This window comes from Sphaerodactylus townsendi, linkage group LG09 (genome assembly GCF_021028975.2).
Source record: "Sphaerodactylus townsendi isolate TG3544 linkage group LG09, MPM_Stown_v2.3, whole genome shotgun sequence".
Lineage (NCBI taxonomy): Eukaryota > Metazoa > Chordata > Lepidosauria > Squamata > Sphaerodactylidae > Sphaerodactylus > Sphaerodactylus townsendi.
The window spans coordinates 20,298,352-20,314,419 of NC_059433.1; the positions used below are offsets into that span (position 1 = coordinate 20,298,352).

The 16,068-nt window shown below is 46.4% G+C and overlaps 1 protein-coding gene across 1 annotated transcript; it reads right to left on the reverse strand.

The window, feature by feature from the left end:
* Window positions 1-6,612: 6,612 nt before the first annotated feature.
* On the reverse strand, window positions 6,613-14,779 carry EDN1 (endothelin 1). Its single transcript, XM_048508053.1, has 5 exons — window positions 14,445-14,779; window positions 12,519-12,672; window positions 10,597-10,755; window positions 9,487-9,594; window positions 6,613-7,977 (listed from the first exon to the last, which is right to left on the reverse strand). The coding sequence occupies exons 1-5, from the start codon at window positions 14,509-14,511 to the stop codon at window positions 7,836-7,838; spliced, it is 630 nt and encodes a 209-aa protein (XP_048364010.1). The 5' UTR covers window positions 14,512-14,779; the 3' UTR covers window positions 6,613-7,835.
* Window positions 14,780-16,068: the final 1,289 nt, after the last annotated feature.

Below are 16,068 nucleotides of genomic sequence, written 5' to 3' on the forward strand. Positions count from 1 at the left end.
CGTAAAAATGGTGCCCCCCGCACCCCCTGTCTCCCACCATCCCTGTGGGGCCTTTGGCTGGTGGCCGCCTGGCAGGGCGGCCCAAGGGGAGGGGTGTGGGGAGCGGTTCTCCTCCCCCCATGTGGCCGCCCGGGGTAGTTGTCCCCAGGCTGCCCCACGGTAGTTCCGCCTATTCATTCTTCCTTGCTGAGGCTCCTCCCCAAACTCTTCCCCTTCAAGCCCTACCCACCCACTCCCCATATCTTCAGGTATTTCTCAAACCCAGAGTGGCAACCCTAGTTCAGAAGCAAGTGGACTGGAAGAGGAGGAGCTGAATGCTGTCTTCTGGCTTCCTCTTCTCCATTGTAAATTGTCTCCTTTTGACAGTATTTTGAAAGAGGAAAGCGGTCGTCAGGCTAAAGTTTGCAATACAGTTGTGCAGAAGAACACAGAGTTTGCTCTTCACCAGTCATGTTTGTTTAGCTCTACTGAATAGAGATATCTGGTACAACTCCCTTTTCAGAGACAAGGGACAGTCTATTCATCCACCTCACACAACCCACAAGTCGAAAGCACACAAATCCCAGATATGAAGCAACAGCGGAAACCAACGCAAGAGGCCTGCATTTTTAAAAAAACCTACAAAATTTCTCACACCTTGACAAACAAGTTGAACTTAAACATCCACTAACTAAGCAGCTCAGCAAATCGGCACTGCAGAGATGGCCCAAGGTCGAAACAGAATGAGGGGCCTTTGGTGCGTCTCAAAGGATGAAAAATTGTCATTTTTAACTGGTTCTTCAATAGAGATTGGGCCCTGGTGGATTTTGTATTTCAGCTGCCAAATTGCATGAGGGCCACCATGAAATGCCCACCACAGAAAGCCACTGCAATTTCTGAACATTTCACAGTGGGGAGTAAAGTCTGGGATGGCAGAGTTTGGGGAGGAAAGATAGCCCTGAAGGGTATAGTGCCTGAGAGTTAATCCTCCAAGGCAGCCATCCCAGGAGATCTGTATACTAGGTTTGGAGGGGAGGGGGGTTGGTTGTTTTTGTTTGTTTGTTTGTTTGTTTGTTTGTTTGTTTGTTTGTTTGTTTGTTTGTTTGTTTGTTTGTTTGTTTTAGGGCCATTTTTAATATTTTGTCCTTCATTCCCGTTTCAGTATCACAATAATTCCCAAAGTGTTCCCTTAATCAACTGCTGATTGATCTAGCAACTGAACCAATTATAGTTTGCAGTCCTAATAAATTCCAAAAGTTGCTAACTTTAACAGCAGTGAGTATTTAGTTGACAATTAAAACAAAAAACAAAGCTGTCTTTTCAAAACAAAAAAAAAATAAGATCATGGAACAAAACCTTGGTTTTTCCACAAATATGACTCAAGCTTTTCATCATAGGAAAAAAACGTGGGTTATACGCTTTTATAAACCTTACTCCAGTCATGAAGGAAAAAGAGGCTAAATTAAGCAAAGATATCAGCTACGAAGAAAAACAGGAGATAAACCATTTGAGAAAAATTATCAATCGAGTCCTGGTGATGTAAAACTGGGAGCTAGCATGGTTTTATAAATGTACAGTGGATGGCTTCATTTCTCCCAAATTCTCAGGAAACGTTCACGCATGAGTATTCGGCCCAGAGAGCAGCCATTCACCAAATACTGCAAAGACACAAACATAGCGTTAAGACGCTAAAATAAACCTAACGTGAGACAAAGCTGAGCCAACTATGAACCAAATGGCTAGAAGAACATGTTTCATGTTATCATGCACCTAAGAGAGAATAGTTTCAGAGCCTCGAAAAATTAAGCCCCACCAAAACAACATAACTCCAGCACCACCGCATTATTTGGTTTAGACACAGCCTGAATAACGTAAATAATCCTCACCTAAAACTTATTCTCGGGTATTGGGCTTCAAGCTGGGAACAGTGCCTGTACTTTTCAGGCAAATAAAACAAAGAAAGGCCTAGAAAGAAAAACCCCACCAGGTTTAGCTTCTCTTGTCATTAAAGCATTGTGATCCCACACCTGTGAAACTGCCTGTTCTGCAGAACTGATAAAGAAACCAGGAACCCATTCAGGAGGACCTGAAGCTAGGCCCAGCAGGTCTATTCTTCATCTATATGCAGCAGTGGCGTAGTGGCTAAGAGCAGGTGCACTCTGATCTGGAGGAACCGGGTTTGATTCCCACCTCTGCCGCTTGAGCTGTGGAGGCTTATCTGGGGAATTCAGATTAGCCTGTGCACTCCCACACACGCCAGCTGGGTGACCTTGGGCTAGTCACAGCTTCTCGAAGCTCTCTCAGCCCCACTCACCTCACAGGGTGTTTGTTGTGAGGGGGGAAGGTCAAGGAGATTGTAAGCCCCTTTGAGTCTCCTGGAGGAGAGAAAGGGGGGGTATAAATCCAAACTCCTCCTCCTCCTCCTCCTCTTCCTCTTCTTCTTCTTCTTCTTCTTCTTCTTCTTCTTCTTCTTCTTCTTCTTCTTCTTCTTCTTCTTCTTCTATCCTACTTCTGCCTTCCTCCTGGTCATAATCACTCCTATTACTGTCCATTTCTTTCCTCACAACGTTTACATTCCTGTAAAGCACCACCAAAAAAATGCCTCATGGGAAACTGAAGCTTTGCCCAACCTGCAGATGCAAAGGTGCTTGGTGAACCCCTGAGCCTCCTGCTGCCGTTAAAGGCACAGAAGCCTGGCTAGAAAAGAACACCACAGTGACCTCAACAGTGTTTTCACTGCAGACTAGCCGGCAGCCTGTAAAGTGCTGTATTACTGCTACAACCTTAGTTCACACTTGTGTGTACAGTTCTTGATTTCAAATCCCTTAATTTCTCAACACTTGATGACTGGAACGATTAGCTTTGACTCAATAGGAAAGCAGTGTGTTTGAGGTGAGGTGACTCACCATTCAAACAGGCAAGTCTTCATGTGAGGTCACAGTCACAAGCTGTTTTGCCAACCTCCAGGTGGCACCTGGAGATCTCTGGCTATTATAGATGACCAAGCTCAGTTCTCCTGGAGAAAATGGCTGCGCGAGTGGGGGGTGGTGGTGGTGGATAGGATGACCAGACGTCCCGCTTTTGGCGGGACAGTCCCGCCTTCAAACAATTTGTCCCGCGTCCTGTGGGTTATTTCAATTGTCCTGATTTTTGGAAGGCTGCCGCACTGCCTTCTGGGGCGCAAGGCAGTGCGGCAGCCTCCCATGCGCGCGGCCGCCTACCCGCCCGTCCCGGTTCACAAAGGTGACCATCTGGTCACCTTAGGCAGGGGGGGGGCTCTATGGCATTATACCCTGCTGAGGTCCCTCCCCAGGCTCTGCCCCCAAAACATCCAGGTATTTGCCAACTGGCAATCCTAGTCACAAACATGCATGTCGGAGCCAGCAAAGAATTCTCCTTCTTTACCAAACCATCAATACTGCGCTCATTCATATTTGCTGTTGGCTAGGGTATAGCCAACAGGTACAGTGCCCCACCTAGAACATTATTTCGTCCCACTGAAGACTTCAAAAAGCTTGTAACTTGTGATGTGGCTATTCCTGTTGAATGAATATGGACCTATTTTAGAATAGGACAGGACAAATTTCCCTTCAGTTGCTATCACTGTGAGCATGAGACGGTGCCTGAAAGGGCTTAAGGGGTAACTCAATGCAGAGACTGTCAGCTTCTACCATTAAGTTTTAGAGGTTCTAGCGAGTTGTCAGCAATTCCAGCTTCTTCAGATGCCCATGGATTACATACTCCCATCAGCCCCTCCCAGGGGCTGATGGGATTTGTAGTCCATGAACATCTGGAGAGCCACAGGTTGCAGACCCCTGTTCTAGCCCCTCTTGGAAATATTACTGCCCCACTTTCCCAGAAAAGCTACCTGCGCCCTTGGCTACCATCTGCTGCGCTCTCTTCAGCAACACTGCAGACAGCCGCTTGGACTGCACAGTACAGTGTAACACGTGCATTTCATGCCTGTGATCCCTAAAGCTCAGTTTGTTTGGCAGGGTATTTTTTTTCTGTATTATCACTAAGAATTCAGGGCAGATCTCAAAGCTGTGACTAACATACGACAATTGTTATTCTTAAGCTTCGAAGAAATAATAGAAAATATCAACATATTGGTTTGTTATTGGAAAAACAAAGTTATTTTAAAGTTCTGACAAAGTTTACAAAGCCTACACGACATAACATGGTAGGATTTCCCAACATGGTGCCCATGGGCACCAACACCTTTCCTGGTGCCCATTAAATGCTTTTAGGTAGTGAGTGGGGCTAGGTGGAGCGTTTGCCCAGTGAGGCTTCTGATTGGCTGGGCAGAAAGGACGGGCGTCATGTGCTTCAGATCATACTGTGTGCAGGAATCAAATTGTGAAGGGAAGGGAAGGTAGGCAGTCGGAGAGCTGAGAAACTCCCATCTTCATTTGCAAAAGCTGAAATTGAGAGTGAGGCCGCTGGCAAATCTCAGCAGGTGGCAAATGGTTGTTTACACCCAGTTTTGATCCTGGGGCTGCTGGAGCCAGCCGGCAATACTGATGTTGGTTGCTTGGAATTTGTTTCTTAAAAGCTGCAGACACTGCTCGTGTTGTTGTGAGGGGGGGCTTTGTTTGTTGGAGATTTCAGATTTTTCTGCAAAACCTGAAGCTTTTCTTTGGTTTGTAGAAAGATCTCTGTTTTGCTCATGGCTCCAGTCTCTGGATTTAAATATCCTCAGATGGGGCCATGTTGAGCATTGGATATATGGACATTCAGTTCATCTTTCTGAAGTTAGTAAAATGAGATCCCAGCTTGCTGAGGGTAAAGTGTCAATGACTGGGGAAGGCAATGGTAAAGCACCCCATAAACAAAGGGCATCTATGCACTCGGTGTCTCCTTGAGTGTGCATTCCCTGTGTGTTGTATTCTCCCTAACGTACATGTTTCCCACTCCCTTGAACTCACTGTGCCTTGGATCAGAGAATCGACATTTTTCGGAAACCTCTGAAAGCATGACTTTGCCTCTCTCTTTGCAAGGAAAACAAAGAGGGGCGGAATGCCTTCGGCTTGGATCAGGTTCTTGCTTCTTCCCGCCTTCCCCTGCCCACCCAATAGCTGTTCCTCCCACTCTTTGGGGCTATCATTCAGACCCATTGGAAGAGCTACCTTTTCATTTCAGCACTGCCAGTCTATTGCTGGAGTAGCAGATTGGTGAAATCTATGTGAAATTTACATGGTCTAGCAAAATTTTGCTAGACTCAAGCACATGCACACACACACAAGGCTGCAGAATGCATGGAGTGAATGAGTTGGTAAAATGGCGGATTGCCTTGGCTGAGGACACTTTGGCTGAATTCCCACTGAAAATTTAATCTAGATACAACCAAGTTTCAAAAGAATCGGCACCTTTTTATCCAGGTTCCAACATCCTCACTGCAGCATGTTTCTAGTGAAGACGTCTAGCCCTACCCCCTGGGGGAGGGGGGTGCCTGCTGTCAGGGGTACCATTGCTAAGCTAGCAGCACCAAAATTTCAGAGTATCTTTAGGAGACCCTCCTGATGATACCACCCAGGTTTGGTGAAGTTTGGTTCATGGGGGACAAAGTAATGGACCCTCAAATGTGTAGCCCTCATCTCCTATTAACTCCCATTGGAGTGTTTTTTTCAAAAAGGTGCATATACAAGCAGGTCCAGGAAAATCCAGTGATGGGGGTGGGGGAGCGCCAGAAACGGGATGGATCTGTGTTCTGCGGTTCGGCAGTGGGAAGATCACGAAACCTGGATATTTCGGGTGACTATCCCAGTATTAATCGCCAGTGGGAAATCGCCCTTTGTAGCAGGAGAATTTCGTTTAAACAAAAAAAGCAGGGATAACCACCTGCAAAGCTGACATTCGCGGGGTAAGCACTGCATGTGTTAAGGGCCACAGTCTGCTGAGGAAATGTTGTGCTGCGACGTCACCCAATGGATCAGTAATGACCTGTACACAGGAGGCCCTTTTTACCTTTAAATGACCACTTTTCTGACTTTTGCAGTAATCACTGTGTTGGAGCCAGATTAAATTATCCACTCACGTCAGTAGAACAGACAGTTCCTGCTTTCCTCTTTCTGCTGCAACCCAGTAATCTTCCCAAAATGTAAATCACGGAGGGGTAGTGGGGGCAGGGACTTTTTGGCCCCTCCAGCACATGCAGAATAATGCACTTTTAATCCACTTTCAATGCACCTCGAAGCTGGATTTTACTGTGCGGAATAGCAAAATCCACTTTCACACAATTGTGAAAGGGGACTTGAATGTGCATTATTCTGCATGTGAGGAAGGGATCTTAGTGACAGCATGAGAGGCAGGACTCTGCAGAACTGGTAGAAATTATCCAACCCCTTTGCAGAAAATTTGGTCACGATCCAACCCAGCACGTTTAAGGCCCATATGTACACAAAATGTCATAGGTGAGTGAAAAAACTGTAACAAATCATGCAATTGTTTGTAAGATGACTGTTTTTGGGAGAGAACTCAATACCGTTGCAGACGTTTTGCCGTTGGAATGAAATGAGGACAAGGGTGACAATCAATATACAATTATTTCCCTGCCTTCTGAGTCTGACGCTGTCTTCCTTACCCTGTTGCCAATAACGAAAAGACCTTTATCAAAAGACCAATGCAGTAATTTCAAATATTTATTTCTAGTACGTTTACCTTAACAGGCATAAGACATTTCCCCCAATTTCATACAGAAATACATAAGGCATACTGCATAGACCAATATGGCCTGCTTCAATGGTCATTTTACATGGTAAATATAATGACAATTCTACAAATATAAATATCGATAGTTTAAAAAAACAAGCACATCATACAAAGATAAATTCAGTGCTATGAACAGACACTCAATGTTGGCCTTTTTATCTATGTGAAAACCATCCATTGGCCTTCTTCTAACAAGAAATTGAAAACCAACCTCGCCTGCAATTCATGTAACACGACCTCTTATGGCAATTTTGGCTATCAGAATCTGTACATGACACTAAACATTCTCATAGATCTTCCTGCAGTAGCTATTGAAGTTGAGATGTCTTGAGAAAGGCTGCACCCGCTTCAGGTAGATACTTTCACACTTCCAACCCATACACACCTATCAAAAGTTACATCCATTGAATGGCCATGGGAGTTCCTTCCAAGAAATTAGATTGCATTTGGAATAGGGCCACTGGTATCAGTCTCCTTTCAGTATTTGGAGTATGATCCATAGCCTTGACTATGCAAAAAGGCTTTTTTTTACCTGTTAAAAAAAAGAAGTTGCAGACCCCCCCACCAAAAAAAAAAGCTGACACAGTACTTTGGCAGGAGTGCAACATACAGTATGTGAGGTAGACCCGTTAGGTATGAGATGTGTTCTGATCCACGTAACACAATGTATTGACTTGTGAAGCACAAATGTCCTCTTTCTAAAACCCAGAACTCCCAGTTTAAGATCTTAATCACAATATGGGTTCATTATAATTGTGACTTCTCCAGATCTGAAGTTGGCCCAGTAACATGAGAACACTGCTTCAGTTTCACCCGCTCTTCAAAACTGGGAGCAAAACGAATCCCTTCTTCCTCCAGCAGTTTCTGGGGAGTGGGAGAGGAGTCCACTAAGGGACATTCTTCAACCCAACCGGTCCAACTGGATTCCAAAAGGATGGCAGCCAGCATTCCAGGCTTTTGATGTCTCCCAATCAAATGGAAGATATCGTTTGGGTCCTCCTCTACCTTTTGAGAGTTAATATTTAGAACAACATTCCTCGACGGTCTTCTCTTGGAGTGGAATCTCAAGAAGTCAAAACAGAGCTTCAGCAATGTTTTGTCAGTAATTTGTGATTCCTCAAAGATTAGCGATGGTGATCTTTCCACTAAGACGTCATCTTTAGGCTTTCCCAAACATTTTGCTTCTTATATGTTCGGTTATGCTTCAGCTGTTTTCGTTTGTGCAACCTGCTCTTCAGTTTGGCAGCATTAAAGGACGTTTTGATCTTGTTAGCCACGGCCTCTAATCTGCAGAAACACGAAAATAATCAAATACGTTACGAGATAATCTGTGTGTATGTATACGTTAAACCCAACATATGTCCTCTGTTATCCTTGTTCATATGTAATCATGTCATTAATTGGATATTTCATTGATGCAAATATTATCATTTGTAATCCCACTTAATCTGTATAATTTTCCTGCTTTCCCACTGTAGAAAAGGTTTTGTGCAGTGCACATAGGATGTGGTACATTGAGTAAATTTAAGTTAATTTTATTGTTTTTCTTCTGCTATGGAGACAGATTTGATTAAAGATGACATGCTAAAAATTCTGGTGTCTTAGGCTGCCATTAAACAGGCAGTTCAGCAAAAAAAATTAACAATCCTTCTAACCTACCTAATTTGTATCTCCTTTTAATTAAGACAGTTTCAGTACTATGACACACCTACAGTTGTATGCATTTTTATTTGTGTAAAAGCAGAATTCCTGTCACATCAGCAATACTGCTGTTTCCAGTAGTATAGCAGAGCTCTCTCGTTAAGGAGTTTAGCATCTTGCAAAACTTGTTATTTATTTATATACCTCTGAACATCTTGAGTACCCTACTGTAGAACAGTTTTTAATGTTGTGGTGTTTACTACCTTGGGAACCCCATACTGGGTGAGAAGGCAGCATAGAAATGTTTTTAACAAACAAATAAAATGAATTAAATCCCACACTGCAAAGCTCAACAGGACCGATATGCAATTAAGTTGCCAATTTATTACAGAGAAAGAGGTTTTTTAAATATATCTATATCTATAGATAGATAGATAGATAGATAGATAGATAGATAGATAGATAGATAGAGAGAGAGAGAGAGAGAGAGAGAGAGAGAGAGAGAGAGAGAGAGAGAGAGAGAGAGAGAGAGAGAGAGATTCAGTGTTGGTCATATCGCTGGGAAAACTCAGTCTAACCGCCTGATATGGTTATCTGCACATCGGCAGAACTATTCACAAAGTCAGTTCATTCAGTTGGGTTCATCTCTGAGCCACCCAAGATCTTATTCCCTGCTGACAGGTGCTGACAGGTTACTTGTCCATGTCCTTCAAGCCATGGGATTTGTTTATGTGAGGAGGTTTAGGATGGAAATGCCATTTGGCTTGGCCACAATGTAGGTGTGTGTAAAGTGCCATCTGTGGCCACCCTATGTCAACGCCTCATGGGGTTTTCAAGGCAAGAGAAGTTCCGAGGTGGATTGCCATTGCGGTCCTCTGCATAGGTATTCCTTGGAGGTCTCCCATCCAAATACTGACCAGGGCCCACTTTTCTTAGCTTCCGAGATCTGACGGGATCAGGCTAGCCCGGGCCATTCACATCAGGGCATATAACGCACTGTGTGAATAACAGTGGTTAAAGGATTGTGGATCCCACCTAGATTTTACTGAAAGGTACAGGCTACATTTCTACTGACTTCTGTGCAATGAATATGAGAGGAGTTCCAAATTCTCGCATCATTCAGCCTTCCTTATGGGATGCAAGACACCAACCCACCTTCTCATTTTCTGGCTGTCAGTCAGCTGCATGTACACGCAGGTCAGACCTTTGCAACCTCTGTCTTTATGGAGGGATTTCCAGCCTTTCTGTCTTGTAGACTGGGCCCTGTTAGAAGAAGACATTAGATGCAACTATGAGAACATGTTTCAGTCCTTGCACGCAGAGTACCCTCTTTCAGTTACATGTTTATCTTCCCCTTCCCAGAAGCTCATCTTTCTCTCCCTCTCCCATTCACTTTATCTTCACAACAGCCTAACACAGTGGTTCTCAACCTGTGGGTTGCGACCCCTTTGGGGGTCGAACGACCCTTTCACAGGGGTCACCTAAGACTCTCTGCATCAGTGTTCTCCATCTGTAAAATGGATAAATGTTAGGGTTGGGGGTCACCACAACATGAGGAACTGTATTAAGGGGTCGTGGCATTAGTAAGGTTGAGAACCACTGGCCCAACAGGCCATACCAATAATCCCCCTATGAGGGGACTATGGTGCCCTCTAATGTGATTTCTGGTGCCTACTTGCTCCTTCCCTAAAATCTCTCTTCCCCACACCAAAAACCAGTCCTAGTTTTCTTTCACCTTCCTGGGGCAGGAATTGCTTCAGAAGAGCTCAGGAGGAAACTTTGTGTGTCTGTGGGGAGCATCTATTTGTTAAACAGCTTCCTCCATCACAAGAGGCTGCTTGACTTAGAACCTCCTAAGACTCCATAGAACTTGCCAACATTTTGTGATTGGCTCCAACCCTCACAGGAGCTGTTCTGTGATTGGTCCCACTGCCACAGCAGCCATATTGTTATGACCCACGCTAACTGCTCAAAGCTTGAAAACAATGCTGGCACCTTCTGGGTTAGGCTGTCAGACAGTGACCCAGTGACTGTTGTAGAAGGGGACAATTGTGCTCAGTTGTGAGGCACAAATTCAACATTTATCCACTGTGCTCTGATTCAGGCTTTGGAGCAAGTGAATTCAGGCCACAGTAGGTCAAAGCTCTCCAGCAACATTTAAGATGTTGACTGAATCCATCCATTATTACAATCAGCACAAATGAAGAGGGACGCAAATCCAAAAAATAAGCCACCCTCCCCCCCGCCCCATAAAACAAAGCATACCATGGTTGTTTTCCATTCTGGCAAAAGTTCCTACACTTCTTGTCTCTTAAGTTAGCGCACTGGCATCTGTCACGAGTCTCTTCCAAGTTTGCAACAGTTAAGTCTTTCAGTGACCGCCTGTTTCGAGAAGGACCCCCGAGTCCATAGGGCACAATCCGCCTGTTTTTTGGGGAAAAAATTGATTTAGAGTTTATTTTAAAAACTTTGTCTTGCTTATAACCTCAACACGATAATAATTTGTTGAGGTGCTAATTAAACTGTCTATGTTATAGTCTGCCTCACAAAAAGATGTTAGCAGATTGTATATTCCTCCATCACAGAATTCAACATGTCAGACCTTCTTTGTTGTAGAATGCTCTGCCTGGGTCCTAGGGCCTACCTAGCTCTGCTTCGCCCGCCCCCCCCCCCCACACCCCCACACATCCGTTTGATAGTCATTTGATGAACTATAAATGCTCTAGTATCAAAGTACCATGTTCAATAATGCACAAGATTTTGTTCTGACAAAGGCAGCATGTAAAAATGAATTATAATTCTCTTTTTAAAAAAAATTATTGTATCATTTGAATATTCCATTTTATATTAATACTCTTCTTCATTTGTTTTCAAACAATACATTTTCCCCTTTCCCCCCTCCCCCCCTGTTTTTCTTCATGATTTTATCAAACAAACAGCAGTAAGTTCATTCTTTGTAATCTCTTCTCCCATATCTCCTCATTGACTCCAGCTTCTTTCATCCAGTCCGCATATACAATGAATTATAATTCTCATATTCATTCGGGACTATAGTCTAATGCAAAAGCATACAACTTTCTCAACTGCTGTACCTCAACTGACTGTACTAACATCTTCATCTGAGACAGATTATAGATGATTAATAACTTTTCATATATGTCTTCTCAAGTTGGTCAAAGCAAAAAGAATGATAAACTATTATTTGGCAAGTACTACAAATGAAAGGTTGCTCTGAACACCACTTCACATATTACATTTTTAGGAATAGCACCTAACATGTTGTGAGTGCGCTCCTCACAGGTGACTGTGAGAAACCTGCATAAACTAGCCTGCAGTTCACACATGTGTACTTATCAGAGAGTCATGGTACAACGCCCGGCTGAACGCATACCCAGTCACAAAACAAGGCTTGTCTCTGTGTGATGTGTGAAACAGTTTTGACATACAGAACTCACTGAACATGTTTTCCCATACCCATTGAGGACTGTCCCAGTACAAAATGTTAGTAGGTTTATACTGTTCCCATGCACTCAGCAAACAACTCCCCCTTTCAAATATTATTGGAGGAAGAGCCAGATGGAGACTTTTATTAATAAATCAGCATCCTCATATATATAATTTCACAGGTGTCAAACTCGCAGCCCTCCAGATGTTATGGACTACAGTTCCCATCATCCCCTGCCAACACAATGTTTGGTATATCCTGGCCCTAACATCCTTTTGTGGACCACTTTATGGTATAGCATAATGTTAGTAAGGATTATCTTCAACTGCCACACTTCATGCATTGACAAAGTAAACCCAAGAATCCGAAGAACTGTGACTAGCCCAAGGTCACCCAGCAGGAATGTAGGAGGGCGGAAACACGTCTGGTTCACCAGATAAGCCTCGGCCACTCAGGTGGAGGAGTGGAGAATCAAACCCGGTTCTCCAGATTAGAATCCCCATGCTCTTAACCACTACACCATGTTGATATGCCTGGAACTAATTCTTTTCTTCTGCTACGATAAAACTTAGCCTTTAGGCTTTGCACTGTCCTCTTTTAACCCCTGTTCCTGCAGGTTTACCTGACCAGGTAGGACTAGCCCAGTCAGCTACAGAGACACTAATATTGTCTTCAGGGAGGAAGAACAAGTCACACGGCCAACGTAAGGCAATGAAGCAGCTGGAAAGCCCGCAGCACTCACTCTGGCGTGTTGATCCAGATGATGTCCAAGTGGCAGAAGTAGACACACTCCTTGTCTTCCAGAGAGGAACAGGAGCAGCGCTTGGGCCTGCGCAGAGGCCAGGGGGCGCCGGAGGAGACCTTGTCGCTGGCTCCCAGCTGAGCATCCGAAGCAGCTGAAGGAGAAGAAGGAAAAGAGCTGTGAGTGGTGCTTTCTGCCAGAGGTGCCCTGGAGCCACCTAGCTGGGGTTGGTGGAGAGGGAAGGTGCACTCGGCAGGCAGCAAGTGAAGGTTGCCTTTCCCAGGGCCTCCTTGCACGGGAGAAGCAAACGGCTGCATGTCTATTATTGCACAAAGGCACCGCAGGCTGCAACCCCAAAGACACTTTCCTGGGAAAAAGCCCCAGTGAACACCATGGGACTTAGTTCCAAGTAGGCTTGTTTAGGATTGCGCCCAAGATCTTCCACGTGGACAGCCCTCCTGGTTGCAAGAAACCACATGCATGACGCACCACACACGTGGCGCAGTGTTGCGATTCAAACATTTTAACAACAGGTTTTGATGGTGGTGGGATTCAAATAATGACTGTTAAAAAGTATTTTAAAATATTTTTAATATCACTTTTTTATTTTATGTATTAAAAATATTAATACTTAATAAAAAATATTTTAAGTATATAAAAAGTGATATTTTAAATTTTAAGAACAGGTTCTACAGAACCTTTGGAACCCCCTGAATCCCACCTGGGGGGGGGGGGAGTCAGCTGCTTGGGAGGCACCCATGTGCATCTTGGCTTGCTTCTTCCCTAATGGTGACAGTTGAGGTGAAAGCCTCCTCCCAAATTTGCCTCCCCCTCCCGTTTCCCTGATTAGGGAGGACAGACCCATACTCTGCATAGAGTCAGATGGGGGGGGGGGTCCTCGATGGATGGGAGCTCGATCCCGGCAAGACCGACAGAAGTGCGATCCCAGATCACTTCAGCAGACACTCCGGCTCTTCAGCATGACAGTCTACTCTAGCCGTTTCTCTCTGCTGGGGTTTTGTGCAAACGCCGGTATGCGCCCAGTTCTTCTCATAGCCTATTCCTGGTTGGTTGGAGCCCACCTGCAATTCATGCCCGCTGGTAGCTCTCATTCCCCTTTTATCCCACCCCTTCCATCATTTTGTTTATGTCCGTTTCGTTCTCACAACAACCTTGTGAGGGAGATCGGGGCGAGCGCCAGAAAACGACCGGCTCAAGGTCCCCACGGAGCTGTCTGTCTGATCTGGTCAGATCCTGGTCAGACACTCGGCTGACTCTGAGTGAGGCACAGGTAGGTGCACCCTCCAGAGCAGGTGAGGAGGCCACTGCCTGGAATCCTCCTCAAACGGCTCGCGGATGGCACCCTCGCCTTTGCACGCCTCCTTTCCAGTCCGTCCCGAGACAGATTCCAACTCCCGCCGCGATCCGCTAATTTCGGCGCCTCGACCTGTACCCAGGACCGGGCGGTGGGCAGTTTGCAGCCGGCCGCTGGAAAGCAGTTGAGGCGACACCTCCAGCAAAGAACGGCGTGTGGGGAGGGGGGGAGGGCAACCGAGTCAAGTCTCAGCCTCCCCCCGGAATGCAAGCGACAGAACTGGGACTTTGCAAACGGGGGCGCCTTGCAAACGACAACAGGTGATCCTGAAGACGGCGCTCTCCCTAAACCAGTGAAGCCAGAGTAGTTGCCTGCTCCTACCGAGGTCGCTGGGACAGGGGGTAGCGTTGCCCCGACGCCCCCGCCTCAACTGCCTCGGGGATCGCGAGCAGGACAGGTGGAGGGCTGAGCTACCTGCCGGCGGTTCCAACCTAGCGCGCGCGCCTGCACCGAAGCCCGGGGTGGAGCGAGCGGGGAGGGGGCGCGGGTCTTTCCTGGGAGGGGGAGGCAGCAAGTGAGCCTGGAAGGTGTCGGCGGGTCCCGGGGCTTACCTGTGTGCCGACTGGCCCCCTGGCACAGCACCAACAGCAGGGGCACCAGGAGCCGCGGGCAGTCCATGGCGACGCTCCAAGCAACGCAAAGGCTCTCCTGGCAAATCCCGGGGCTCCCTCGGACGGCTTGACAGGCTGCGAACTGGCGGCACCAGGACCTGGCAGCCTCCCAGGCAGCAGCAGCGGCGGCAGGAGGAGGCGGGGGGTGGTCGGCGTGTCTCGGCGGGGCTGCCCGAGCGCTTCTGGCTGGGCTGCAGCGGCGCTGCTCCTTTTATATGCACCGCCTCCCTCCCCTGCAGTGGAGTAAACAGCCCCGACTTTATTTTATCCGGAGACAATGTTATTGTGTTATTAGTCACCGAGAGGCAACGTGCGGGGCGAGATAAGGGCCGGCTGGAGAGGAAATCGGGGAGGCAGCAGCAGACGCCGTCTGGCCAGGCGCGCAGGAGGGGAAGGGACGCTCCCCCCTCGGCCGGCAGGGGGCGCCTCGCCACCCGCCTTTTGGCCTGGGATGGGCTCGAGGGACTTTCCCCCAGGGGAGGGGGGTCTTTGCCACCAGAGCTCTTTATGGCAAAGCATAAGATGCCCATTTTTTAAAATCCCTAAATTACCCCTGGCCCTTTCCACACATGCAGAATAATGCACGTTCAGTCCACTTTTAATGCACTTTGAAGCTGGATTTTACTGTGCAGAACAAACAATTGTGAAAGTGGATTGAATGTGCATTATTCTGCATGTGCGGAAGGGGCCCCTGAGTCCAATCAATCAATCAATCAATCAATCAGTCAGTCAGTCAGTCAGTCAGGCCTTCAGAATGAATGCTGTTGCTGGAGGGAAGAAAAGTTCCAGTGGACCCCATCCTATTCATTCATTACCTTTATTAGGCATAGGATAAAACAGCAACCAGACTAACCATAACAACAATAAAAGGTTATTAGGTGATCCCACAGGAGTGCACAGTTGTTGATAAAGCTGTTGCCAAAAACTTTGCTACATCTGCAGTCCCGCCTATTGCGGTGCCCTCTCGAAGGGGTTTTAGCTCACTGAAGTCTGTGCCATCCAATGCAAATGCACCCTCAGGGAAGATGCGCAGGTTGCTAGCTCTGGGTTGGGACATGCCTGGAGCTTGGGGGCTGGGCGAGTCTGGGGAGGGGGGATCTGCAGGGTATAATGCTGAGCTCAATTCCCCTCTCTCTCACACACACACACACACACACACACACACACACACACACACACACACACACACACACACACACACACACACACACACACACACACACACACACACACACACACACACACACCCCAGCAGCCATTTTCTGCAAGGGAATTTCCACTCTGGAGAGAAACTAATACTGGGATTCTCCAGGTGCCACCTGGAGAATTGGCAACCCAGAGTGGAAAGCATTTTTCTCCATGCACTTGATGGTTTCATCCTCTCTTCCACTACTCTCGCACATTCAGCGAGACTTATTGCCAAGTAAGCATGTATAGGATCGTGTTAATATTTTGCAAAGTTCAGTAACATAAATGCAGCTGCACAAAGAATGTACACATGTGACAGCTGCTGATTTTTCATCTCATGCCTTCTGACCTCCCCTCCCAAAAAATCCAAACGCAT